Below are 26,314 nucleotides of genomic sequence, written 5' to 3' on the forward strand. Positions count from 1 at the left end.
ACTCAAAATCTTATAAAAGTGAATGTTGAAAACTATCTTTACATGTAATTAAAAAATATAAAATACTATTAAAACATAAAATCAAATTTTAAAAATGAAAAAAAGTACTGAAGTCAACACACAGACTGGGAGGTGAAGAAGGTATGACTTTCCCACAGCTTCTGGGATTATCGCATTTCTTCCCTTCGAGCATATGCTCATTTTCCAAGGGATTCTCTTTGGCAGGTGCTGTGCCCTTCATTGATGCCTCCATGCCTATCTCCTCCACAAGTTCTGAAGCCACCTCCACAGCTGTTAGCCCCTCAACTGACAGTGGCGTTGACCTCTCCTCCCAGACCACATCCAAGGAAGACCTCACTGACCTGGAACAGGCTGGCCCCCTGGGACCCAGCACAGCTATTGGGCCTGTAAACAGCGAGTTGGGCTCTCCTGAACAGTCTGATCCCCAGGTATAGAATCTCTCACGGTCCCCAGTTTTCTTTTTTTACTATTGGCTGCTTTCTTTGGTTCTTTGCATTCTTTTCTAAACCATGGCTGGTGGGAAAGGATTTAGGAAGCTAGTCTTCCTTATAGTGGCACAGTAGATAGAGCACTAGTCCTAGAGTCAGGAAGACCCAACCTAAATTCAAATCCATCCTCAGATACTATCTGTGTGACCCTGGGCAAGTCATTTTACCTCTGTTTCCTTTTCTACAAAATGGGAATGATTATAGCACCTGTCTCCCAGGGTTGTTGTGAGGCTCAAATGAGATAATAATTGTAAAGAGTTTAGCACAGTGCCTGGCATGTAATAAGAAGTATATTTGTTGTTCAGTCATATCCAACTCTTTGTGACCCCATTTGGGGTTTTCTTGTCCAAGATACTCAAATTATTTGCCATTTCCTTCTCCAACTCATTTTACAGATTAGGAAACTGAGGCAACAGGGTTAAGTGAATTGCCCAGGATCACACAGCTAGTAAGTGTTTGAGGCCAGATCTGAACTCTTGAAGATAAATCTTCCTGGCTTCAGGCCTGCTGCTTTATTTGCTGCACCACCTAGCTGCCCTGAGAGCTATATAAATGTCAACTATTATTACCTCTCTATTCCAGTGATATTTCCTTTGTGTCCCAAGATAGTGGGAGTGAGGGAGCCAGGGAAGACTCTGGTGGCCTTCCTAGTATTTAAGGGAAGGTTCTGAACCCAGACTCAGTGAAAACTCCTACTATGTCCATCTTTCTAGGCATATTTTTACTTCACTTCATGAGAGATTTGTGGTGCCCCTTCATCCCTTAAAAGTTAGAATGGGGTCTTGGCGTAGTTAGCACTCAATAAATATTGAATTGAAAATTTTTAAAAATATTATTTTTTCTCATATAATTTCATAGAATTAATAAAAAATTTAGAAGGTTTAAGGGACATAAGAGGTCGTATCTCCAAATCTCCCTCTTTAACAAATGAGGAAACTGAGGTTCAGAAATGTGAAATGCACTGCCTTCTCCTCCCCCCACCCCCGCCATCCCCTCCTCACCCCCGAGCCTCTTAGTTACAGAACTAGGACTAGAACTCTTTTGACTCTTGGTTAAGCATCTTCTCTACTGCCCCACGTAGTCTTTTGCTATCTGCTCATGTTTCAAAGCCAAAAGTTCTGAGTCCCTCATATACAATTTGATTAGAAAAGAATGAGAAAAGTCTAATACCTCCTATGTATGTCCCAAAGGAGGAAATTTTTAGAATTCAGCCTTTCAAGATTAAGCTCTCTGCCTTCGCCTGCTTTCCCCACCGCCTCTGTGCCTCTTCAGCCTATTGTAAAATGAAGGGTTTGTCCTGGATGAGCTTTCACTTCCATTCCAACTCTTAAGAATTCTGTAATCCTATGCCATAGCATGAAATGTCCCAGGTGGAAAAGGTCCAGTCAGCATCTGTGGAGTCCATTCCTGAGGTGTTAGAAGAGTGTACTTCTTTAGCTGACCATTCAGATTCAGCCTCTGTCCATGACATGGACTATGTCAACCCCCGTGGTGTTCGCTTCACACAGTCCTCCCAGAAAGAAGGTGAGTGTTGCCAGGCCAGCGGTTCTCCCTCTCTTTCTCCTCTCCCTACCTCCACAAACTCTTGTCTATAAAGGGACCCAGGAGGCTCAACAATTTCAGGTGATTTCTACTTACCGAGCTAAATTCTCTATGCACCTTTGCTCTAATCATCAAGGATTTGAAATTGTTAGGGAATTTTTTAGCAGTCTGTAGAACTGTGGGGAATCAAAGGAAAAGCAGCTTTTTTTCTGTTAAAAGAGTAAATACTTTTTACTGATGCCTTTTTTTTTAAGGTCATATCCATTCCTTCATGTATTCTCTCCCTTCCCCTACCCAGTAGGCCCTCTCTTGAAACAAAAAATTTGAAAAGAAAGGGAAAAATGAAATTTGTATAAGTTGTTTGGAGTTGTTTGACTGGCTTGTACTGTATTATTAGAAACTCTCTAAGGGAAGAGTTATTAATTTATTTTCCCTCCTTGCCTTCTCCAGGTACAGCATTGGTCCCCTACGGCCTCCCCTGTATCCGTGAGCTCTTCCGTTTCCTTATCTCTCTTACCAACCCTCATGACCGACACAACTCAGAAGTCATGATCCACATGGGATTGCAACTTCTAACTGTGGCCCTTGAGTCTGCACCTGTGGCCCAGTGCCAGACCTTGCTAGGCCTCATCAAGGATGAGATGTGTCGGCACTTATTCCAGGTGAAAATGGGAATAATTGAAAGGGTGTGGGAAATTAAAGTTTCACTAGCACATGTCTCAGTCCCTCATGACAATGGTGATGGGGTAGGGAGTACTGGGAAAGAAAGTTTTGGATTTTCTATGAGAAGGATGAGTAGGGCTTCCTGCCCATTGCCTAGCCAATGCAGGGTGAGGGTTCCCTTGTCTTCATCAGTAATGCTGGCACAAGGAATGAGGTATGAGAATTGCCAAGTGGTGAAGATAACTCTCTGAGCCCTGAACTTGAAGTAAAGCCTTATTCTGGCTAAGCAATGGCAAATACCAGAAACTTCATAGCTTTTCCTTATTTTTTTCTAGCTGCTAAGTGTGGAACGACTAAGCTTATACGCAGCCTCCCTCCGTGTGTGCTTTCTTCTCTTTGAGAGCATGCGAGAACACCTCAAATTCCAAATGGAGGTGAGTCATCTGGCCCTGATAGGGTAAGGAACACAGGGCACTGGAACTGGAGGCTTTTCTCCTTCTGGGGTGGGATTCAGGAACTAGTAGGTGAGTCATTGACCCCCTAAGGAAGAGCTCATTGTAGGATAGTTCTCATTTCCCTTGGTGAGGGGCCAATTCCAAAAAAGTATCAAGGGGCTGCTGTTGTAAAATGGGAATGACAGTGGTGGGATGGGGGGGCCTCCAGCTTTAGGACTAGTTTACCTGGCAGTCCCTTTGAAGCCCAAACAGATTTCAGGAAGGAACTGAAAGCAAGACTAGGTCATTTGATAAGATAATTAGGTTATGTGAAAAGAAATCCAGCAGCTTTGGGCTGTATAAAACCAGAGGTGGAAGGTCAGGCTTCATTCCTGAGTAAAGTGACCATGGTGTGTGCCTGGAGTTTGGGAGCAGGAGATGAAGTTCTCTTGAGTGAGTTTCCATAGCACTTGGCCACTGCCTTGATGAGCAATGTAGTGCTTACCTATGCTTTCCCCTCTCTTCATTGTTTCCTCTGTCCTACTATGTCTTTTTCCTTTGTTCTATCCCATTGGGAATCCGTGACTGCTGCCAGATGTACATCAAAAAACTCATGGAGATAATCACTGTGGAGAATCCTAAGATGCCTTATGAAATGAAGGAGATGGCACTAGAGGCTGTTGTCCAGCTCTGGAGAATCCCCAGCTTTGTTACCGAGCTCTACATAAATTATGACTGTGACTACTACTGCTCCAACCTCTTTGAAGACCTTACAAAGCTGCTGTCCAAGGTGCCGAGGCTTTCTGAAGTGGCTTCCATAGGCCTCTAGAAGGGAAATACTGGGGAAAGGAAATTTGTCTTTTGGGAATAGCACAGACAGGGAGGGACAGGTAACAGAAAGTGGAAGGAGGGTTTGCTAGGGCAATACAGAGATTGAGGGGTTCGAGAAAAGTTTACATACTCAAGAGGTGTGTGTGTGTGTGTGTGTGTGTGTGTGTGTGTGTGCGCGCGCACGAGTGTATGTGTGCACATATACATGATGGCAGTTAAGGTTAGGTTAAAATATAATGTTCCTCTACATAAGGTAAAGTACCTTGGAAAGTATGTTGGATTGGTCTCTTAGCTTATACTGTTTGTTTCCCAGAATGCCTTCCCTGTCTCTGGGCAGCTTTATACAACACACCTGCTCTCTCTTGATGCACTATTGACAGTGATTGACAGTACTGAGGCCCATTGCCAGGCCAAAGTCTTGAACAACCTCATCCAGCAGGAGAAGAAAGAGGCGGCTAAACCCAGTCCTGAGATGGTGGATGGCACTAAAGAAGTCAGCAGCAGTGAGAGGCCTTTTTCTTTCTTAGAGCCCTAGGCCCCAGTAGCATGTGTTCCTTGCCCCCATCCTACCTTACCAAGTATTATATTTTCAGGGTTTGAAGCTCTGAATCACCTTCTCAGGCAGAATGTTTGTGCTGTAGTATTCATCTCCCATTCTCCTAGAGGTCTCTGACTTTGTGTCTTTGGTACTCTTTGACTCAGCTGATTTAGCCATTATGTATCTATTGTGAACTTAGGTTTCTGCTTCTCTAGAATGCTTCCCCATTAGGGATCATTGTAGGCTCCCTTGGCATTGGAGTCTAGTGGAATCCTCCCTTCCTCTTTGCTTTCCTCCTGCAGCTCTGCTCTACTCTCCTCCCCCCTTTGCTGAATTTTTCTTACCACTTTTAAAGAAAACTCCTAAGGACTCTGCCATACCCCATGATTTTCCTAAGGTATGAAATCAAACTTAAGTCCATTCCAAGGAAGAAACCTGGTTCCAGGGTCAACTCTCTTGAATTGTGATTATTTAGCTACAAAGCCAATTGGAGCTCCAGTTCTCTCATCCCTGGTACACCTTACTGAACCTCAACCTGCTAGACACTTGCAGACCATCAGACATTTTTCTTCCCTCATCCTAATCTCCCTGTGTGTTTACAAGCAAGTGAATAAAGGAAATTCTTTGTTACAATATAGATAATTAAAAGATAATACAAAAGGCATAAGAAATCAAACTATATATCAGGTGATGTTGGCTGGCATTAACCTTACTCATAGAAACAAAAATCGAATACTTTTAATCTCTAGCTGAGGTTGCTGATCAGTGAGAATAATATATATAAGTCACTTTACAAACCTTAAACTACTATATAAGTAGGGATAGGAATTGGACTTGGGATTTCATTGGTATAGAGAACTCCCAAATAAGGAAAATCCATCCTCTGTAGGTCTATACCTTCTCTCTAGTTTCCTAGAGCACTGAAAGGTTAAGTAATTTGTCCAGGGTCATACAGCCAGGATGTGTCAGAGTTGTGACTTAAATTCAGGTCTTCCTGGCTTCCAGTGTGACTCTTTGTCCATTATACTACACTACCTCTACTGTATAAATGTTAGTTATTATTATCATCACTTTTATTATTATTGCTCAGCACATAGTATATATATATATATATATATATATATATATATAATAAATGCTTATTGACTTAACATGAGTTATGATACTGTCTTGGATTCAAGGAAAGTCACAACCAAAGACTGCATTCTTTCAGTCTCTGGTTAGAATGATGAAGGCTCTCCCCATTATTTGCTGTTCTGATTTTTCTCTCCTCCCCACCCCAACTTCTGACTCCTTATGTTTTGCCCATTGGTAGTATTTTAACAAATATAGATTAACTACCACTAATTGAGCCTTTCCTTCACTTGGGCATTTACTCAGACATGCTTTACCATTCTTTCCTTCACCCAGTGTGTGGGAAGAGGTAAAGGAACATCATATCCATATTCATGCAGATAATTTTCCATCAACCAAAAGAGACAGTGCATCCAAAAATTCACCTAGAACTCTGATTCTTCACACTTTTTCTCTCACCTACAGGCAGTGAACAAGCAGCCAATGATGGAAAACACCCAGGGACAAACCCAGATCACCCAGGGCTGCATCCACCTGGGGGAGGGCAGTTGCTGGCTGAGCAGGGAAAATTGGGCTGCAATGACGTGGAGGAAGGTGGTGATGCAGGTGGTTGGTGTTGGGTCCCACAGGGCTTATTTGGGTAGAGGACTTTTCAGGAAGAGGCAGAGAGAGGAAGAAAATGTTTGTTGATTGATCAAAAGAAAGAATACCTAGGAATTATCTTAGTGGGGCTTGACTACTCATCATCCCTTCAGATTCATGGAGAAAGGGAGCCTAGGACCTTAAGGAGTTGCTGTCCATGGTTCTAAGGGCTGCTGTAAGACTCCTTTACATTTTCCATAGGGAAGGCATTACTGGAGAGAAGAAGCAGTCTAGGAGTTGCACATACTTGTGAGAACTGGGAGGAGAAAAAGAAGGAAAAAGTGATTGACTTGCTAAGCATTAGAAAAGTTAAGTGGAAAATTTTGGGATTGTAGAAAAGAGTGTTTATGTAGGTAGGATGATGAATCTGGATCCTAGAAGAAAATGAAGCAGGAGGACTGGAGGGAGCCAGGGAGTCCTGGAGGCATCTTAAGCTCTCCCAATGGAAGTGAGGAGGTGGCTCATTGTGTTCTCATATTCTTTTCTCTTTAGCTGACAAAAAAATTCCCCGCAAGCCACCTCGGTTTTCCTGCCTCCTTCCAAATCCTCAGGAACTGATTGAAATTAAAAGCAAGAAAAAGGTATAAAAATCAGTTATGTTTTGTTCCTAGTTGTTCTTTGGGTGACTCTTGTCCTAAGGGTTCACAGAGGATTTGACAGCTCATCCAAATCATTGAAGGAAACCTGTTAGATTCCCTGATTATTAGCTAGTTAGGACTTCAGTAACTCCAAGTTTCCTTTGTGCCTTCCCCCCATTTCTTGAAACAACAACTAGGGCTAGATTATTTGCCACAGTCCAAAGCTTAGCCCTTAACCTATGTCTGTAGGCAAGGGATAGACTGAGTTGAAGGAATGGAAGATGGTGAAAATAGGAACCAAGGTTGCTGGTATTATCTTGGTCCCAAAGAAGGTTCAGTAGGTCATTTCTATGATTGTAGGAGCTACAGGGAATTGACATTTATTCTGGTGCTTTAGTAAAGTTCATGTAGATGTTTGTGCTTTTGAGTTTCTTAATGAAATGGAAACCTTTTTAAAAATACTTCTGCCATCCTCTTTCAATCAACTCTCTTCCCCCTTTCCCTCCCTCCCCCTCTGGATTGACTGCCTGGTCCCAGTGGCAGACTGGGTACATTTGGTTTGTCTGTCCCTGCCTGTACTTGGGTAAATGTGGAACTGATTCATCCCCATAGCCATCCATCTCCGGCTCTCAATAGGAGTACACAACACAAGAAGCACCCCAGGGAGGAGAGATGTCAGCAGGTTGGGCTACAGGCTAAGAAATGCTAAGAAATCCCAGGGGAAAAAGATAAGGCTAGAGAACTAAATAAATTTTCTTTTGGCCCCTCTTTCAACTGCTTCAAGGGTCATACCCACTATATCATGGACATTTTATTTGGTAAGTGGGATGTTCATCCCACTCCCTTTAGAGGAGGCAATTGAAGTTAGAGATTAGATGTCTAAGGCTTTGCTTTTGGAGCTTTCTATCCTGGGAAGATGGGGTACTATCCAACTGAGGGAAACAGAAGCCATGAGGAAATAAGAAGAAAGCCTGACTTAGCTTTGAAGTCTATCCAGTCTGGATGCAGAGGGGATCTAATGCCTTAAGCATTTTCTCACAGCTGCTGATCACAGGCACAGAACAGTTCAACCAGAAACCAAAGAAAGGGATTCAGTTCCTACAGGAGAAGGGTCTTCTGACTATCCCCATGGACAATAATGAAATTGCCCAGTGGCTCCGAGAGAATCCCCGACTGGACAAAAAGATGATTGGAGAGTTTGTCAGTGACCGAAAGAACCTTGACCTGCTGGAGAGCTTTGTGGGGTGAGTGAAGAGTGGGCACAGCCTCTGAGGCAGAGAGTAGTAATCTGGCCTAGGATGAGGCTGGTTGCTGACTTCCCCCACCTTAGTCTTCAGCTCACAGAGATGGGTGGCAGGTCCTCTTGAAGCTTTCTCATTTGGGGAAGTTATTTGTTTTTGGCTAGAGGCCCAGACAGTGCTCTCTGCATTTTTTACCACTCCTTGCTATATCTCATGGGACCCAGGGTCCCGATCTTAAGTGCAAGATGGCTCAGATACACTCAGTTCCTATTTCTATTGAGGCCTCACTTGGAAGTAGAAAGATGAGGGTTCCTTGGCTTCAAATTGGATGGGAGTGGTATTAAAGCACTAGAGAAGAGATTCTTTCCCTTTTTGTGTCTAGACCCCTTTGGCAGTCTGGCCAGGCCTCTGAACCCCTTCTCAGAATAGTGTTTTTGAATGTATAAAATAAAAAACATAGGATTGCAAAGGAAAGCAATTATGTTGAAATACAAGTATCAAAATATGGGAGGGGAGTGGGGGGTAGAGAATGAAGTTTACTGACTCCCACATTAAGAACCCACACCCTAGAGGTGAAAGGCTATGGATGCGAAGTACGAAGATTTGGGGGCTAGAGGTATTCAGTGTAATTAATATGATGGGGAGGACTAAGAGGTTTCCTTACCTACCCTGGGAGGAGAGTAGGTTAGAAGGCCTGTGGCACATGGAAAGGCAGATCTTTTGTTCTTCAGTAGTTGCTTACTAATTTCCATCACCTTTCCTTCCCCATTCAGCACCTTCAGTTTCCAGGGCTTAAGACTTGATGAAGCTCTACGCCTCTACCTGGAGGCCTTTCGCTTGCCAGGAGAAGCTCCAGTCATTCAGAGGCTACTGGAGGCCTTTACAGAGCACTGGATGGTAATTTTTTTGTTAGGGAGTGGAGGAGGGAAGATTTGGGGAAACAAACTTGTGATTTCAAGTGTAACTGAAAAACCATTGGCCCCCACTGCTATCTCCTGGAGAAGTGGAGAGTATGGTGGCAGTGGCTAATAATCCCCATGGAAAAGGGGGCATAGTCTTCTCCCCAGGGGTTGGCAAGGATTCTATGTTTTCCCTGGGCACTTGCTGGCTCTGTGTAGCACCAGCAGTGGCTTGGGGATAGAGGTTAACTGCAGAAAGGACGGTGACTTGGACACTGATAGTTATGGGGTTTCTGCTTTTCAGAAGTGTAATGGCTCCCCATTTGCAAATAGTGATGCCTGCTTTGCCCTGGCCTATGCTGTTATCATGCTCAACACTGACCAGCACAATCACAATGTCCGAAAACAAAACGTACCCATGACCCTGGAGGTGAGTATGTATCCTTATCTAGGTAAGACTACCCCAGCATTAGATTACAGGGGGGAAAGCATGAAGGTCCTTATCCAGAATGGTGTAGTAACAGAGAGCCCACCTGAAGTCGGCCTTAAATTAGGGGTCACTAACATAGTAATTCCTCCCCTGAATGGATTAGATGAGAAGTAGTCTAGCTTTTCTTTCACTCAGTAAGCATGTATTAAGTACCTTTTATATGCAGAACACTCTGCAAGAATCTGAAAGCTGTTGTGTTTAGCTAGAAGTCTTTACTTTCATTAAGCTTATATTCTATTAGTAGGGAATTACAACCCAAATGTAAATAGTATAATACCCAATGTTACTTGATAAGTGTGTTAGCAGAGTGTTTTGTGAGGTTCATCATAACTGCCCTGGAGAAATCAGAAGGATGGACCCTTTAAGTTAGTCTTTAAAGGGCAGGTAAAATTCAGTTTGAGGAGTGAGGGCAGGGAAGAAGACCATTATAGGCACAGGAGATGATGTGAGCATGCTCATAGGGCACAATATGCAAGAGGTCGAGAGAATCGTTCCTTTTGACTGGAGCATAGAGTACATTTTGGGAAGGAATCTTGAGATAAAGAAAGGTAGGCTGGTGCCAAATTATAGAGGACCTTGAATTCTATGTAAGAACCAGATGCTTAGCATAGGAAATGACCAACTCCGTTAATAAGAAAGATTATTCTGACAGTAGAAAGAAATGATTGGAGTGAGAAAGAGTGGAGTCAGAAAGTTCTATTAGGAAGTTTTTACAGTAGTCTAGCCTTGTGTTAACGAGGGCCTTTGGGAGTGAGGATAAAGATTAGGGAACAGGTAGAAGGCATGTTTCGGGAATGCATTTAGCAAGATTTGATCACTGGTGGGATATGAGAGGTAAAGAGAGAAAAGAATCAAATGTGACCTTAAGGGTACAAACAGGAGAAACAGCAAATTGTGGTGTCATAACCAGAAACAGTGAAGTCAGATGAGTTTAGCTTAGTTTTTGTTTTTTGGGGTTTTTTCTGTCCTTTTTTTGGAGGGGGGAAGGCAGGGCAATTGGGGTTAAGTGACTTGCCCAAGGTCACACAGCTAGTAAGTGTTGAGTGTCTGAGGTCGGTTTGAACTCAGGTCCTCCTGACTCCAGAGCCAGTGCTCTATTCATTGTGCCATCTAGCCTACCCCTAAGCTTAGTTTTTGATGATGAATTTGAGATATCCAAGTAAAGGTAGGAAATAAGGGACTGGAGTTAATAAGAGATATCAGGCTTGAAGATGTAGAGTTAGAAGTCATCTGTGTAAAGTAATGATTGAACCTTAGTGAATGAGATTGCTAAGGAAAGAGTCCGAAGACATGGGAAGAACCTGGAAGAACATCCACATAAAGGGGTTAGGTGAAGGATGAAGAGCCAGGAAAGGAGAGAGAGGAGAAGTTATCCAAGTGGAATAAAACCGGGACAGGGAGATGTCTCTGAAACCAGGGGGCAGTGAGTGAAGGGTGGTGGTGGTTGGTGGAATGCAGTTGGTAGAAAATGGTGACATGTCGAGGGAGGTCAAAAGAGAATGAGAACTTTAAAAATACTATTGCATTTGGCAGTCAAGATATCACTGGGTCATGTTTGAGAAATGAGTTCTGGTAGAATGGTAGGAGCAGAACAAGATAACTTCTGTAAGAAATATGGTAGTGAACAATAGGAGAGAAGATGGTACCAGACCTGGTTAGAAGGATCATAAGAAATATTTTTTGTTTTTTGTTTTTTAGGATTGGGAATACTGTGGAGAATGAGATAGGAAGTTGATAAGGGTAGAGTAGAAAATTGTCAGTCAGCAGCAATGGCTCAGCTGAGGTACATAACACAAATTTGGGAGTGAAGGCAGTTCAGTTTCCTGATTTTCACAGCTCAGATGTGTGATTTGTCTTCAGCAGGATTGAACAGCCTTGGAACTTAAGCAGAAAAATCAAATGGTGGTGCTATCCCAGGGATGATAGTTCAAGTAGGTGATAGTACAGTGGTTAGATCCGTGGGCCTGAGTTCAAACCCAGACTCAGATATTTACTAGTTATGTGACCCTGGGCAAGTAACTTGGAAGGACAAAATACAATATTTGTAAAGAGCTTTGCAAACCTTAAAGTGCTACATATATATATAAATTGCTAGCGATGATGATGATGATAATAATGTGTCAGCAACAGTAGAAAGTCACTGTAGCAAGGGATTCTAATATTCTAGTTAATGGCACATTTAAGTGGCTAACCATGGGGTCAAGGCTGGGTATGCAGGTGAAAAAAGTGAAGCCAAAATAAAGGAAATGGACTTGGAGAATGGGAAGAAGGGACCAGAGGTCACAATAAGAGTAAAGAGGAGAATTAATGATAAAAGGTGGGAGGAAAGGAGACTGTCATCTGAAAGTAGAATTTCAAGGTTCTGATTTGCAATTCTAAAGAAATAGTACAATCCTATGCTGATATGTACCTGAAGTGGGATGTAGAAGGAAGTCATTGGAGTTGAGAAAGTCGAGAGTATGAGGAGGGTGGAAAGAGGGAGCTGTTTTCTGCTCTTCTGTACTGAGCAGCCCTGCTAGAGCCTAGAAGTACCTGGGGCAGAGGGAGAAGGTCCTTTTCTTTGGAGCAAGGGGAAAAGAAGCTCATTGAACTGTTCCTAGGAATTCCGAAAGAACCTGAAGGGCGTAAATGGAGGAAAAGATTTTGAGCAGGACATCCTAGAGGACATGTACCATGCTATCAAGTGAGTTTTTTTTTTTATCAAGTGAGTTTTTAATGAGGACTGAGGGGTTCAGCCTTTTGAATTGAGGGAACCCATCCCCATCTCTTCCTGATGATTTTTTGTACAGTGTGTGACTCACCTCCCAGATGAGAACTAGTTCTCTGCCAATATTTCCCTTCCTTGGGTGAAAACTTCTAGGACCCCAAAGGCTGAAGGATCCTAACTGTTTCTCTTAAAGGGATCTCCTGATGACCCATAGATGGCCTACAGAGAAGGCCAGCAAGCTTGAGGTGGGGACCTGGGTCAAAATTAGGCATCACTGATGACCTCTAAATCCAGGCAGCTGCTTGTAAATGGGAGGAAGCAGAAAGCTCTTCTCTAACAGTCAGGTTTCTTCTGGCTTCCTAGAAAAGTTTCTGGTATAATGGTGAAGTCTAGAAACTATTAGGCCTGAGACCCAGGGGGGAAAGAGCTTCAGAGTCATGAGATTGGGGGAGGGGGCAAGGAGGACCTTCTTTTCCTTCCTATCTAATGTCTCAGCCGTGAGCAGTCAGACAGGCTGCAACATGATGGGTGTGCTGGTGTGAGAGCTGGGAGGGGAAGAATCCCTTGAATCAACTGGAAATGTTGGATCCATGGGCAGGTTGCTATCTTGACCTTGTCATTATACTCATTCCCCGTTGTATTATAGGAATGATGAGATTGTGATGCCTGAAGAACAGACTGGTCTGGTGAGGGAGAACTATGTATGGAATGTCCTACTACATCGAGGTGCAACCCCTGAGGGCATATTCTTGCTAGTACCAGCTGGCAGCTATGATCATGACCTCTTCATCATGACCTGGGGCCCTACCATTGCTGCCCTCTCCTATGTCTTTGACAAGAGCCTAGAGGAAACAATCATCCAGAAGGCCATTTCAGGTTTCAGGTACCCACCTTGTCTTTTGTCTTGGCCCCAAAATCCTCCACACTCTCTTGATAACACCTATTCCCCAACTATCCTCACCTTGAATTTCCCTGGGATGGGTCACTTTAAGCTACTTCTGAGCCCATGCCTGGGAATCTCTGACCTCTCTTACTCTACTAGAAAGTCAGTTACATCTTCCCAGAGCTTCCCTCCTTTGGGGGGAAGTTGAGACATGGGGGAACCCACCTTGCAGGCAGTACTAGTTTTAGAAGGGTATTATCATCAGGGGAGGACCCTGAGAAAGATCTTCCATGGTACTTGGAAAGGCAACTAGCCCTTCCAATGACCCTGTTCCTGGGGTGGGGGATGGGGCTTTGCAGGAAATGTGCCATGATCTCCGCCCATTATGGTCTGAGTGACGTGTTTGACAATCTCATCATTTCTTTGTGCAAATTTACAGCCCTCAGTAGTGAGGTGAGTAAGGGGAGGAGGAGGGCCTTGAGGGGCACAGCATAGGGAAGCAGGAAACTACCTGAACCAGATGCCTCATGGAGGCAGACACCATAGACACCCAAACAATAACTGAGGTTCCATTGAAGGCTTAACTTTCTCCACTAATTATGTACTTCACTCAGCATTGTCCTCATAGTAACCCCATCCTTCACTGTTTACTGCATGGTCTTTGAGGGGTTCCAGCCCTCCATGTCCAGCATATTCTGAGAGGGAGGTTTGAATCACTATTGCTTACATGAAGACTGGAGGAAGGGAGAAAGAGTAGATTTAAGAATTTTGAATACCCAAGGGTTCCCACAGTGTCATGGAGAGAAGGGGTCAATTCAGAGCTAATGTGAGGACCCAAAGAAGAAGTTAGCAAGTAAGGACCTAAGATACTCCCTAGTCTTTAGCTAGGCCCTAGACTTCATCTTCTCTACCTCTTCAGTCCATTGAGAACCTGCCCAGTGTGTTTGGGAGCAACCCCAAAGCTCACATTGCAGCCAAGACTGTTTTCCATTTGGCCCATCGTCATGGCGACATCCTTCGAGAGGGCTGGAAGAACATCATGGAGGCCATGCTGCAGCTGTTCCGAGCCCAACTACTGCCCAAGGCCATGGTAGAGGTAAGAGTAGAGGCTTAGGAGACAAAAGTTGAGTGCTAACTGCAATTTTGAAGGAAAATTAAACTTGGGAGAGACAGAGCTTAGGACCAGTGCCTTGCATTGGCTTGGTCCTTATCTAGTAGGTTTCAGTATCAAGGGACCAGCAGTATGTGATATTCCCTAGGAGGACAACTGGCAGAGGAATTGGAAGTCACTTGTTCAGTAGAATAACAGTACAAGAGGCTGTCAGGAATAAAACTAGAGAATGAGGGTTGGGACTGGATAATAAGTGAGGGTCATGTTAAGAAAGGCTGGCTTTCCTAGGTGGAAGACTTTGTAGATCCCAATGGCAAGATCTCTCTGCAGCGGGAGGAAACACCATCTAACCGGTGAGAGTAGACCAGAAGTTCTGGGCCATGGGGAGGGAATATCCAAGAATTGGGGATTAACCTGAATATTTCCCTTCTCTCTATCCTTCCACAGAGGAGAGTCAACCGTTCTGAGCTTTGTGAGCTGGTTAACACTGAGTGGTCCTGAGCAATCCAGCATGCGAGGCCCATCCACTGAGAACCAAGAAGCCAAGCGCATGGCCCTGGACTGTATCAAGGTATCTATCCCAACTATCTTCCCACTTTTTTCCCCATTGAGCAGGTCTCAACTTCCTGTAGGGTAGGACTCTGGCTTTGTGGGATTTTTTCCTCACTCCAACTCAGGCCACTGATTCCCTCCTCCTCCCTCTATAGCAGTGTGACCCAGAGAAGATGATCACAGAAAGCAAGTTCCTGCAGCTGGAGTCCTTACAAGAGTTAATGAAGGTATGAAGCAGAAGGACAGTGGGAAGAGCTAAACAGGGGTAGACCAGGTGATGGTGGGCTGGTAGCAGCACGTTGTCTCCTACCCTCTAGGCTCTGATATCAGTGACACCAGATGAGGAGACTTATGATGAGGAAGATGCTGCATTCTGCCTGGAAATGCTTCTGCGGATTGTGTTAGAGAACAGGTGAGACAAGGAAAAGGCTTGAATCATGGAACCTGCCCCCCAACTGAGGTCCTTTGTGCAAAACCACTGTGCTTAGAGCTAGCACCAAGAAAAAAGCAGTGCCTGTACAAGCAGGAGGGCCTATTGCTATACCAGAGCAACAGGACTCACAGTATTCCTGTGTTCAACATCAATACCAAGGGAGCCTAAAGGGATTAGTGTAGTACTAGGACTTTAGAGCGATACCTAATGCCCAAACTGGCCTCTACTCCTTGGCTCACTACCTCTCTTCCCTCTTCCCTTCTTCTTGCCACATAGGGACCGTGTGGGCTGTGTATGGCAGACAGTGCGTGATCATCTGTACCACCTATGTGTCCAGGCGCTGGATTTCTGCTTCCTGGTGGAGCGGGCTGTGGTGGGGCTACTGCGCCTGGCCATACGGTTGCTAAGGAGAGAGGAAATCAGTGGCCAGGTGAAGGGATCTTAGCCATCTGGAAGACAGGGGTAAAGGTGTACCAAAGGCCAAGTGTTATCCATGGGACTATTTGTAGCAGAGACTACATTGGGTGCCATACTTTAAGGGGCTTGGAAATGATGGAAGCATAGATTGCTTCCTAATGTTATGAAAGGACCCCTAGCAAGAATTCCCAACTAGGAATGGTCGGGGGAAAGGAGATGTCTGGAATGGCCTTAGTCATGGAGCTGGCATACAAACCACCAACTGTGCCCCTTGTCCTCACTTTTTCTGACCACAAAAGGCCAGAGGAAGTAGCAGGGTATCCCATAGGCAAACCATTATCATACTCTGTTCCCAGGATGAGCAAGGCAAGCAGGAAAGTAGAGGGTGAATGGTGAGCCCTATGCTCACTTCCTACCATTCCAGGTGCTGCTGTCCCTCCGTATCCTACTACTGATGAAACCTAGTGTGCTGTCTCGTGTCAGCCACCAGGTTGCTTATGGGCTCCATGAATTGCTCAAGACCAATGCAGCTAACATCCACTCTGGGGATGACTGGGCCACACTCTTTACCCTGCTAGAGTGCATCGGCTCAGGGGTGAAGCCTCCCCCCTCTCTGCAGGCCACAGCCAGGACAGACACCACTGATACTGGTGAGCCTTCCCCTGGGAAGTCTGATACTGCCAGACAAGCAGCTGTCTTTCCATTCTTGCAGTCTTCCATGGATTAGAAAAAGAAAAACCCTAAAGAAAGAAAGCTCAGAGATTGCATTAAGCAAATTAAATACATGCATCTGCTAGTCTCCAACACTACTGTCAGCTCCCCAGTGCCACCCATGGCTCTTCATGGCTCTTACTCCAATGGAGACACAGAGAATAATGGAAAGATCATCATAGATTTAGACCGTGGAGGCCATAGTATTACAGATGAGGAAACTGAGGCTCAGAGAGGTTAAGGGGCCTTGCTCATGATCACATAACTAGTAATTGTCTGAAGCAATATTTGAACTCAAGTCTTCCTGACTCCAAGTCTACTTGTCTATCCACCATATCACTTGGCTGCCACATGAAATGTGCCGCAGGAATGATAAGACTTTCTGGAGACCAACTGTCCTTCAGTCCCTACAGTGGTAACCCTTGTCAACAGGAGCCTGAGTCCCATTGGCTCAAAAATAACTAGAATAAAGATTGTCTATACTTTTGTCTTCTGGTGGCAGGACTACCTAAGCCAACCCAGAAAGAGAAGAATCTTTCCTTCACAGGAGAAAAACCCATAGTGTCTTTTAGTATTTTGTTCCAGCATCTCCATCTGTATCCCCATACCCACTCTGATTTTGCCCACATTCTCACTTGGCTCAGGTGCTCAGTCAGACAGTGAACTCTCCTCCTACCACCCCAGTGACGTCAGCTTGGACCGAGGCTACACCTCAGATTCAGAGGTCTATACTGACCATGGTAGACCAGGCAAGATGCACCGCTCAGCAACTGATGCCGATGTGGTCAACAGTGGTTGGCTAGTGGTGAGAAAACAAGGGGCAGTGGGCTGTAGGACTCCCCATCCTGGTCTGGGTGGCTTCCTGGTTTTGGGGGGGCACAATGAAAGGGATAAGTAGAGCCATATGATGCTCTCCAGCTCTGTGCCAAGCAAATCATCCAATTTCCTACCCACGTTCATATTCTGGACAGGTGGGGAAGGACGACCTGGACAGCTCCAAGCCAGGACCAGGACCAAACCGGCTTGGCCCTTCTCCTCTGGTGAATCAGTACAGCCTTACTGTGGGGTTGGACCTGGGACCTCATGACACCAAGTCCCTCCTCAAATGTGTGGAGTCACTGTCTTTCATTGTGCGTGATGCTGCTCATATTACACCAGACAATTTTGAGCTCTGTGTCAAGACCATCCGAATTTTTGTGGAGGCCAGTCTGAATGGTGGTAAGTGGGTGAAGGAAGGAGAAAAGGGGGCTGCTTGAAAAAGAGAGAGGGAGGAGTAGGGGTTTACATGAATAGAGAAATATGGCGTGGGTCTCCACAGGATGCAAATCTCAGGAAAAACGGAGCAAATGCCATAAATATGATAGCAAAGGGAACCGCTTCAAGAAGAAGTCTAAGGACGGCTCTGTGCTTCGTCGACCCCGGGTATCCAGCCAGCACACAACTCGCAGCGGACACAGTGATGATGAAGACGATGAAGGAGTGCCTGCTAGCTACCACACGGTGTCTTTACAGGTCAGTCAGGACGTAAGTATGGCACCATTTATTTCCTCTTCTCCCTGTGCCTGGCTGTTGGGGAACCCAGCTGGGGGCCAGGGCCGGCAGGTTTGGGCTGAGAATGGAGCCTGAGGAACAAACTCCTAAAGCCAAAGAATTGGATAATGGAATTGTCCTAGGAATAGGGTGATTGGTGGGGTAGACATTGCCCTTGAGGGGACCAGGTCCGGAGTAGTGAGGATGAAGTAGTCTGGGTCCTTTAGGTCCTAGTCACAGCTCCTTCCTTTGTGATTCCAGCTGCTGGACTTGATGCACACCCTGCACACCCGGGCAGCAACTATTTACAGCTCATGGGCTGAGGAGCAGCGTCAGTTGGAGACAGGGGGCAAGAAGATTGAGGCTGATTCCCGGACCCTCTGGGCTCATTGCTGGTGCCCGTTGCTTCAGGGTAATCCCCAAGGAAAATGAGGGGTAAGGCTGAGGATGTTGATTGGGATGCCAGCAGTGACCCTGACTCTTCCTCCCCTGCTCAGGCATTGCCTGGCTTTGCTGTGATGCCCGGCGTCAGGTACGGATGCAGGCGCTCACCTATCTACAGAGGGCACTGTTGGTACATGACCTGCAGAAACTAGATGCCCTAGAATGGGAGTCCTGTTTTAATAAGGTAATGGAGTGGAGAAAAAAGCATGGGCAGCTTGAGGCAGGGATAAGAGCCTTCTATACCAATATTTATCTTATGGGGGTGACTAGGTGGCGAAGTGAATAGAGCACCAGCCTTGGAGTCAGGAGGACCTGAGTTCAAATGTGGCCTCAGACACTTGACACACTTACTAGCCATGTGACTTTGGGCAGGTCACTTAACCCCAACTGCCCTCCAAAAAGCAAAAAAATTATATATCTTATGCCTCAGCCTACCCCCATGATGTGTTTCCCCTCCCCCCCCTTCCCCTAGTCATTGTCCTGGCTCTTTGGGAGCTAAGCTTACCACTGACCTGCTGGGGGGGTGGGATGTGGGGTGATTGACCACCAGGTGCTGTTTCCTCTTCTGACTAAACTTCTGGAGAACATCAGCCCCGCAGATGTGGGTGGAATGGAGGAGACACGGATGCGGGCTTCCACACTGCTCTCCAAGGTACGATCACCTGCACCAGGCCCTCTCCCCACACTTACAGATACTGACCAGACAGTACCCCCTGGCAGATAGTGAAGGCAGGGAAAACATATCTCTCAGTGCCCTGTGGAACCTGAGGGCCCAGAAAAATCCTGAGCCTCAGAGGAATTATCCAAGTCAAAGGCCTGTAAGGGAAACAGGCTAGACAGGGATTCTTCCCATCCCTGGAACCAGGGATGAGGATGGTATCTTCGATCATCTGATATGCCACTGGTGGGCCACAGGTGTTCCTGCAGCACCTATCCCCACTGCTGTCACTTCCAACCTTTGCTGCACTCTGGCTGACTATCCTGGATTTCATGGACAAGTATATGCATGCAGGTTCCAGCGACTTACTGGTATGGTGCCTACAATTCCCGAAGCTCTGCTCCCTCCCCATTAAACTTGGCCTCTACCCACTGAGCCTCATCCCTGGCATATCCTCTTTACCTATGCTCCTTCCATCTTCCCACTCCCAAGCCCAGTCACTTTGCCCTTACCCTTGTAGGCTATAAATTCCTGACTTCCTCACACATTTGTACAGATGAGGGTCTGAGAGCTGCTCTTCCTTGCCCCTTTCCCATTTGTTCTGTTTTACCGCCCCCCCCCTACACACCTCTCTCCAAGTCTGAGGCTATCCCTGAGTCATTGAAGAATATGCTGCTAGTGATGGATACTGCAGAGATCTTCCACAACGCAGACACCAGGGGAAGTGGTTCCTCTGCCCTCTGGGAGATCACCTGGGAGCGTATTGACTGTTTCCTGCCCCACCTACGAGATGAACTCTTCAAGCAGACAGTCATCCCTGGTATGGCACTTGGGGGAAGGCCCTACCAGATATTGCTCCCCTGCTTCAGCACAGGGGACTCCTAGAGCTCCCAGAGGAACTAAAATGGCTGGGGGCTCAGTACCCTGGGCTGGTCAGTGGCACACAGCCATCGGGAGGAGATAAAACTATTCCTTTACAGAAAGCAAAGAGATACTATCCAAACTATAACTTTCCCCAGATCCCTTGCCACCGGTGCCTACTGAACCACATTCCCAGAAATCCTTGACCTCTGCCCATTTGACTCCTGCTGCCAGTGACACAAGGATGCCCAGCCACACACATACTCCAGAAATGCCCTCAGAGCTGGGAGCCTATGGTGAGTCCCCTTTTTCTGAACTTATAAAAATCAAAGGAAGGGATAATATGGAGAAGAGAACAAGCATCTACTAAGCCCTGCTGAGCATCTTACGCACACTTTCATTGGATCCTCACAACAACCCTGGGACATAGGTGCTTTTATAATTCCCCATTTTACATTTGAGGAAACTGAGGGAGACAGAAGTTAAGTGACTGGCCTGGGATTAGTGTCTGGGACTGGCTTTGAAGTCTGGTCTTAATGACTCCAAGCCCAGCATTGTATCCACCTCACCACCCAGCTACCCCAAAGAATCAGAAAACTCTAGACTTCATCAGCCTGCGGTAGTGGTGCTATCCAGAATGAAGTGTTTGTGAGGAGAAGGGGCCATATCCAGAGAGCAGTGCTGGCCTTCTGTGCCCAGGGGAAATGGGAGACCCCAGCAAAATATGAGGACTGCGTAATTTGGGCTTTTCTTTTTTAACTGTTATAGAACTCAGGGTGGAAGAGTGGGTAAGATGAAATCATGTGAAATGATTGAGAGAGGTTCAGAACTTCTGCAAAATGGATTCTCACTTGCCTGGCCTGAGGCAGGCAGGGGAGGAAGGTTTGAGGAGTGTGCCAGAGTGGGATCTGAACATTGCCACGTTCTCCCCCACAGACCCAGAGAAGCCTGAGGTCTCTGCAGCAGCTGCCAGCGGTGGTTCTGCTTCTTCTACAGTCTTGACACCCAGCAAGCTGAGTCCTAGCACAGATGGGCCTGTACCCTTGGCCCAGCCCCCCCTGATCCTTCAGCCTCTGGCTTCCCCACTGCAGGTGGGCGTGCCACCCATGACATTGCCTATCATTCTAAATCCGGCCCTGATCGAGGCTACTTCACCTGTGCCTCTGCTAACTGCTCCTCGCCCCACTGACCCCATGCCCACTTCCGAAGTCAACTAAGGCAGGTGGTTGGGAAGACTGGGCCTACCCTCCTGTCACACCACTGAGGGCTTCTCACCCTCTCCCTCTTCTGGTTGCACACTATGTTGATGCCATCCCTGGGCCCAGCCCAGCCACTGCTGCTGCTCTCATTGGAGCCAAATTGGGAAATTGCTGAAGGGTAGGAGGGCAGCACTTCCTAGAGACATCATCCAGAGAGAAGGGACTGTCTTCTGCTCATCATTTCTGGGAGGACTCCCTGAGACTGAGAAATCAGACTCAGGGCTCACCCAGAGTTCACCCCAGGCTAGCTCTAGTCTCTTAGGAGTTCTAAGCTGACCGTAAGGGAGACACTTCTGGACATCAGTGCCAACCAGCCCTATCCATGTTGCTTCTTGGCATTAGGGGCCCCTTCTTTGCCCTTATCCTTCGGTCCTAGCTCTGAGAGCTGTACTCCAACCACATTGCACTTTGCTTCCTTTTCCTCAGACCTCTCCTCTCCCCCATCAGCCCTGAGCTACCTCCTCCATTTCTTCCTCCTTTATCCATGAGTTGGGTTAATTTGGGGAGCTAATTAGGGCCAGGGGACAGAGGTAACAAGGGGAATTGCCTACAGAAGCATGTACATATAAAGAAGTTAACAATTGACTTTTTACAATGTAATAAATGTAATAAAAACCACACCCCAGCCTCCCTTCCCCTTCTACTTTATTTCCTCCTTCCCCAACACTTCCTTTTCTGAGCCTGTGGTTGCCTTGATAGAGAAGGGACTAGTCCCAACACATAGGATCCACAGGGGTAGCTGAGGGAGAGAGAAGAAATAAAAGAGGATGATGCTTCCCCTGCTCAGGAAGGAATTAGAGGCAAGGATGGGTCTTTTCTGTTGCTACTCTGTAGCCTCCAGTCACTGTGCCCAGCTACCCTCCTGCCTGAGGAAGGGCGTCACTAAAGGCAATTGTACCTTCCAAAACTAATGAGAGACAAGGCTGGAACAGAGTTCATTAATAATTGGTTACCTTCCTCCATTGTCTCCCTGCTCTAAGGAGAAAGGGGACACTGGGTGAACTGAAACTAGGGCTTGTGTTACACAGGCATTATCACATAGAGCTAGACCTTAATCCTTGCAATCTACCATCACTAGGGCTCCAAAAGCTTAAGCCCAGGAACCAAATCTTAGCATCATGAAATGTCACGTATGAAGAAACTTTAGGGCCTATATCCCACCTCCTGCAGGGGCAGCAAACAGACCCAGAACAGTTCAGTGACTTGCCAACCCTATGACATGCAACTTATCTCTTTGCAGAGGGCAAGATGGCATTCAGACAAAGGTGCCTGAAGATTTTCCTCACCCCTCCAAGTCCTAGCCTCATGCCTATGGGGCCTAGGCTTCAAAGCATCATACCCACTGCTGTAGATTTAAGGGCTCGCCCCTAAACTGCTTGAGTCTATTCATGGTCCCTATCTCTCAACACCACTAGGGAAGAGAGATGGGCAAGTACCTCTGCATACTTCCACATTCTTCCTATTTTCTCCATTTTTCTGCATTATTGCCCACCCTCCTCAAAGAGCACGAAAGTCAGCACCCCCGTGTGGGAAACCATATGCTCACATATTGCCCTGGGGACACCACTTCCTCCCAATTGCCACTTCTAAGGAGCAGCATCACTCAATGCCTAGAATATCCTCCTTTGAGAGGGCGACCATCAAAATATTGATGGTCAGGTGGAGCTAGAACTTCAAGGTGCTAGGGTCTCATCTAGGAAAATTTTAGCTATGCTTACCCTAGGCCAATGTCCCTCCTTTGCTTTGAGGGGCCTCTGACCACTCATGTTTTAATCAACCATAGGGAGGGAAAACAAGGGCATAGGCTGTGTGGCTGCCAAGGAAGAAATGCAGAGCTGACTCTTAGAACTCAAAGTCTAAGGAATTCAATGAAAATAGGGAACTGAGGAGCTGGAGAGTGTAGCTGGTTTCTTGCCCAGCATTTAATCAGCAAGCATTTGGTAAGTGTTTACTATATGCCAGGGGCAACTAAGCATTGAGGATACAAAGAGAGACAAAAACACCATCCCTTACCTAAAAGAGGTCACGTTCTAATGGAGACAACATACAAATAACTATATACAAGATAATATACTGTGTAAATGGTAGGCGATGCCAGAGGGATGGAGCAGAGGCAGAGTCTGAAGGCTTGCAAAAGATGGAATTTTAGCTAAGCCTTCAAAGGAGCCAGGGAAACAACATTGGAGGTGAAGAGGGAGAGCATGCCAGGCATGGGGAACATCCAGGACAAAATTCTAGGCCCAGGAGATGGATTATTATGTATGAGGCTGGTATAGCAGGATCATAGAGTGAATAGAGGAGAGTAAAGTGTAAAAAGAGGAAAGAGGTAGGAAAAAAGTGCCAAACAGGTTTTACATTTGATCCAGCAAATAGCAACCATTGGAGTTCATGGGATTGGAGGGAGGGAGCTGGTCAAATCTACTTAAGGACAATCCCTTTGGCAGCTTAATAGAGGATGGATTGAAGTGGGGAGAGATGAGGCAGGTAGACCAGTCATAAGGCTATAGCAATACTCTTTAAGAAGTGGTGTAGACCTATAGAAGGGTGTAGTTACAAGTAAAGGACATGAGAAATGAAATGCTGGGTGAAGACAAGTGAATTGTGTCACAGAATGACACTGAGGTTTCAAGCTTGGGTGACTGAAAGGATGGTAGTGCCCTAATTAGTAATAAGAAAGTTGGGGAGAGGTGAAGGTTTAGGAGGAAAAAAGAGTTTCTGGACAAGTTGGGTTTGAAATGCCTATGAGACATCCAATTCAGGATGTCCAAAATCAGTTGGTGATGTGGAACTGGAGCTCAGGAGAAAGATTAGGATTGAACACACAAATCTGGGAATCCTTTGCGTAGAGAATGGGAGCTGAGATCACTAAGCAATATAGTATAGAAGAGAACCCAGGGCAGCCTTATGGGATCCCCATGATTGGTGGGGTGACCTGCATGAAGAGCCAATGGAAGAGACAAGGAATGGTCAGATCTGTGTTGGCAGTCAGGCCTAGCAACCTGAGGAAGTGGTGCTTGTCCCGGGTGACCTCCCTCTTCCAGCCCAGCACACTGGGTCTTTCTGTGGCCACTGGTCTTTTGATTCCTAGCTGGCAGATTGCAAAGATCAAAACTTATAATTTATGGATATCTGATGTTTTGTAGGCTTTATGTTTTACTCGCATTATTGAACTTCAGCCTCATCACCCTTGTGAGAAAGGTACTACAGGCATTGCCATTTTAAAAGATTAGCTCATGGTATCAGTGTCCGGTGGCATTTGAACTTGGGTCTTCCTGAATCCAAGTCCAATTCTCCAATATACTAACTGGACAACTTGGTTCGACCTTTTCCTCTTGTTCAAGAAGATGCTGCGCTTGGCCGCTGAGAGATGGGAGTCCTCTCTCGGACAATGGATATCCTCCGACAACTGGGCTCTTGCCCCCTCCCCTAACAATGAAGTATATTCTTAAGGGCCTATTACACGGGCTAGAATCGGGGACCTGAAGACAAAAATGAAACAATCCTTGACCTCCAGAAGTTTACAATGGTGGTTGGAGGGAGGCGGGGATAGGGGTGCAGGGGGAGAACAAGTCCATACACAGGCGCGAACGAAATTAGCAATGTTAGGGGGAAGGCACTAGCAGCCACACAGCCTCCGGAAACTCCATTCCCACACTTATTCAGACGATCACCTGGCCCCCACCTCCTCCGTGAAGACGGCGCGCTGGCTACGGCTCTCTAGCCCGGCGGTGCGGACCCGATCTGAACGCTGCCCAGGAGACGAAGCAAACTAGGGTCGCCCTCCTCGCTCCCGCTGCCCTCCAGATGGTGCTGCCCTAGGATCGCGGGCGGAACGCACTTCCCCTCCGGTCCCAGGCTCTTCCTAGCCGTGGCGCTCGGGACCCCGGGCTGGGTCCCCTGGGGAGAGGACGGCCTTAGTTCCCTAGGAGCTTCATCTCCACTCCTCAGGGCTGGCCACCGGGCTGATAGAGGAGGCCCTCAGACCAGGCCCCCAGACAGCAGCACCAGGCGCGAGGGCGCGGAGCTTCCTACCTAATGCCCACCCTTCCCGGATCCCGCAGAGAGGAAGGGGGCGGGGGGGGGGAGGGGGTGTTCTTTTTTTTCTGCTTGAGAGGCGGAGACAGAATGAGAGCGGGCGGTGCTCTAGACTCGGTTCTCATTGGCTGAGCCGGCCACAGACTAAAACTTTGAGCCAATGAAAAAGAGGCCCGGGCGTGATGCCCCGTGACGTTATGGGAATTCCCCCCCGAGGAGGGGGGGGCTGAAAAGGGGCTTTCCCAGTTGGGGCTGCTGGGGGCCTAGTGGCACAGGGGTCGGAAGGCTAGCGGAGGCAGGACTAACGGGTAGCGGAGCCGGAGCGGGAGCTGCAGCCGCAGTGAGTGGCCGGGGTCGTGGACCTGGGTTCCCTCAGTTCTCAGAGCACGGGTAGAGGGGCGGGGTGGGGACCCCCACTCAGCCTTGAGAGTAAAGAACACAGATCCACACCTGGGCGCGATCACACGCATATACACACATCATGCACACATATGCGTTTCCACATAGATCCTGACACACGCACGAGTCACATAATGTTAGCTCTGAGAGGGACCATAGTCCTAGGCACACATGTCCAGCGCACATAGGACGTGTTCAAATATACACAGACACAAGAGGGTGTACACACTTCCACAGAGAAACACTGACACGCGTATACAAAATTGTGTATATACATCCACCCACACCGACACAAGTATGCTAATACACAAAACCATGTCATTTTAGCTCTATTACACAGACACACATGCATGCAGACAAACACGAATGGAGAGAAAAAAGGGATCTGTCTCTGACCCTTAAGCATCCCCTTACATAGGGAGGAGTGGAGAAGGAGACTCCTACGCCCAGAGCGGGGTGGATGCAGCCACAGGCTCCCCTCCCCCAAACTGTGCAAAGTCCATAGGAAGAATGGGGAGTGGGGCACTGTATCCCCAGGGACTTAGAGCAGGAGGGCCCCCAGGGGAGAGAGAGCTCCCTACCAGAGGAATCTCCCCCAAAAGCCCCAAAGACTGAATCAGCAGTCTCCCTCCCTCCCTCTCAGGCCCCAACAGATGACCTACGGAAAATCCCAGGGGAGCCCCAGGCCGTGGGAGGGGAGAGAAAGGGAAGGAAGGCTAGACCAATAGAGGGAAGGGCAGGTTTGAAACCTAGAAGGGGGTAGGGGTGAAGACGGAGGAATCTTTCTTTGTGCTTCCAAATTTCACCACTGGCCTTGAAAGGTGAGCCCCCAGATCTCCAACTCACGGTCCTCCCCCCCCCCCCCCCCCCCCC

At 46.9% G+C, this 26,314-nt stretch overlaps 2 protein-coding genes and 1 long non-coding RNA gene across 9 annotated transcripts in view; 2 read left to right on the plus strand and 1 right to left on the minus strand.

The window, feature by feature from the left end:
* Nucleotides 1–21,622, plus strand: part of GBF1 (golgi brefeldin A resistant guanine nucleotide exchange factor 1) — a 141,100-nt gene extending 119,478 nt beyond the window's left edge. For 3 of the 7 annotated variants that reach the window (XM_069098817.1, XM_069098821.1, XM_069098823.1), the window contains 31 exons: nucleotides 226–449; nucleotides 1,865–2,033; nucleotides 2,502–2,713; nucleotides 3,050–3,148; nucleotides 3,744–3,938; nucleotides 4,293–4,482; nucleotides 6,057–6,200; nucleotides 6,726–6,814; nucleotides 7,853–8,055; nucleotides 8,826–8,949; nucleotides 9,256–9,381; nucleotides 12,042–12,124; nucleotides 12,795–13,031; nucleotides 13,391–13,484; nucleotides 13,951–14,127; nucleotides 14,431–14,495; nucleotides 14,590–14,713; nucleotides 14,850–14,921; nucleotides 15,012–15,106; nucleotides 15,404–15,557; nucleotides 15,969–16,194; nucleotides 16,900–17,060; nucleotides 17,227–17,473; nucleotides 17,574–17,779; nucleotides 18,047–18,197; nucleotides 18,283–18,413; nucleotides 18,780–18,881; nucleotides 19,145–19,258; nucleotides 19,527–19,707; nucleotides 19,907–20,044; nucleotides 20,685–21,622. In XM_069098817.1, the coding sequence (XP_068954918.1) occupies nucleotides 226–449; nucleotides 1,865–2,033; nucleotides 2,502–2,713; nucleotides 3,050–3,148; nucleotides 3,744–3,938; nucleotides 4,293–4,482; nucleotides 6,057–6,200; nucleotides 6,726–6,814; nucleotides 7,853–8,055; nucleotides 8,826–8,949; nucleotides 9,256–9,381; nucleotides 12,042–12,124; nucleotides 12,795–13,031; nucleotides 13,391–13,484; nucleotides 13,951–14,127; nucleotides 14,431–14,495; nucleotides 14,590–14,713; nucleotides 14,850–14,921; nucleotides 15,012–15,106; nucleotides 15,404–15,557; nucleotides 15,969–16,194; nucleotides 16,900–17,060; nucleotides 17,227–17,473; nucleotides 17,574–17,779; nucleotides 18,047–18,197; nucleotides 18,283–18,413; nucleotides 18,780–18,881; nucleotides 19,145–19,258; nucleotides 19,527–19,707; nucleotides 19,907–20,044; nucleotides 20,685–20,965 (4,814 nt within the window). In that variant the 3' untranslated portion in view covers nucleotides 20,966–21,622. The remainder of the gene's footprint in view (nucleotides 1–225; nucleotides 450–1,864; nucleotides 2,034–2,501; nucleotides 2,714–3,049; nucleotides 3,149–3,743; nucleotides 3,939–4,292; nucleotides 4,483–6,056; nucleotides 6,201–6,725; nucleotides 6,815–7,852; nucleotides 8,056–8,825; nucleotides 8,950–9,255; nucleotides 9,382–12,041; nucleotides 12,125–12,794; nucleotides 13,032–13,390; nucleotides 13,485–13,950; nucleotides 14,128–14,430; nucleotides 14,496–14,589; nucleotides 14,714–14,849; nucleotides 14,922–15,011; nucleotides 15,107–15,403; nucleotides 15,558–15,968; nucleotides 16,195–16,899; nucleotides 17,061–17,226; nucleotides 17,474–17,573; nucleotides 17,780–18,046; nucleotides 18,198–18,282; nucleotides 18,414–18,779; nucleotides 18,882–19,144; nucleotides 19,259–19,526; nucleotides 19,708–19,906; nucleotides 20,045–20,684) is intronic. The other 4 variants (XM_069098819.1, XM_069098824.1, XM_069098818.1 and 1 more) reach the window with 3 other exon arrangements.
* Nucleotides 21,623–24,135: 2,513 nt separating this feature from the next.
* LOC138169407 (uncharacterized) lies at nucleotides 24,136–25,096 on the minus strand. Its single transcript, XR_011170345.1, has 2 exons — nucleotides 24,690–25,096; nucleotides 24,136–24,486 (listed from the first exon to the last, which is right to left on the minus strand). It is a non-coding gene; the product is annotated as an uncharacterized lncRNA (long non-coding RNA).
* Nucleotides 25,097–25,227: 131 nt separating this feature from the next.
* Nucleotides 25,228–26,314, plus strand: part of NFKB2 (nuclear factor kappa B subunit 2) — a 9,448-nt gene continuing 8,361 nt past the window's right edge. Inside the window, exon 1 of the mRNA XM_069097393.1 lies at nucleotides 25,228–25,382. The gene's annotated coding sequence lies outside the window, so the exon portion shown is untranslated. The remainder of the gene's footprint in view (nucleotides 25,383–26,314) is intronic.

Source organism: Petaurus breviceps, unplaced genomic scaffold (assembly GCF_028583685.1).
Source record: "Petaurus breviceps papuanus isolate PSGF00001 unplaced genomic scaffold, PetGlider_PUasm1.0 37, whole genome shotgun sequence".
In the NCBI taxonomy this organism is placed as follows: Eukaryota; Metazoa; Chordata; class Mammalia; order Diprotodontia; family Petauridae; genus Petaurus; species Petaurus breviceps.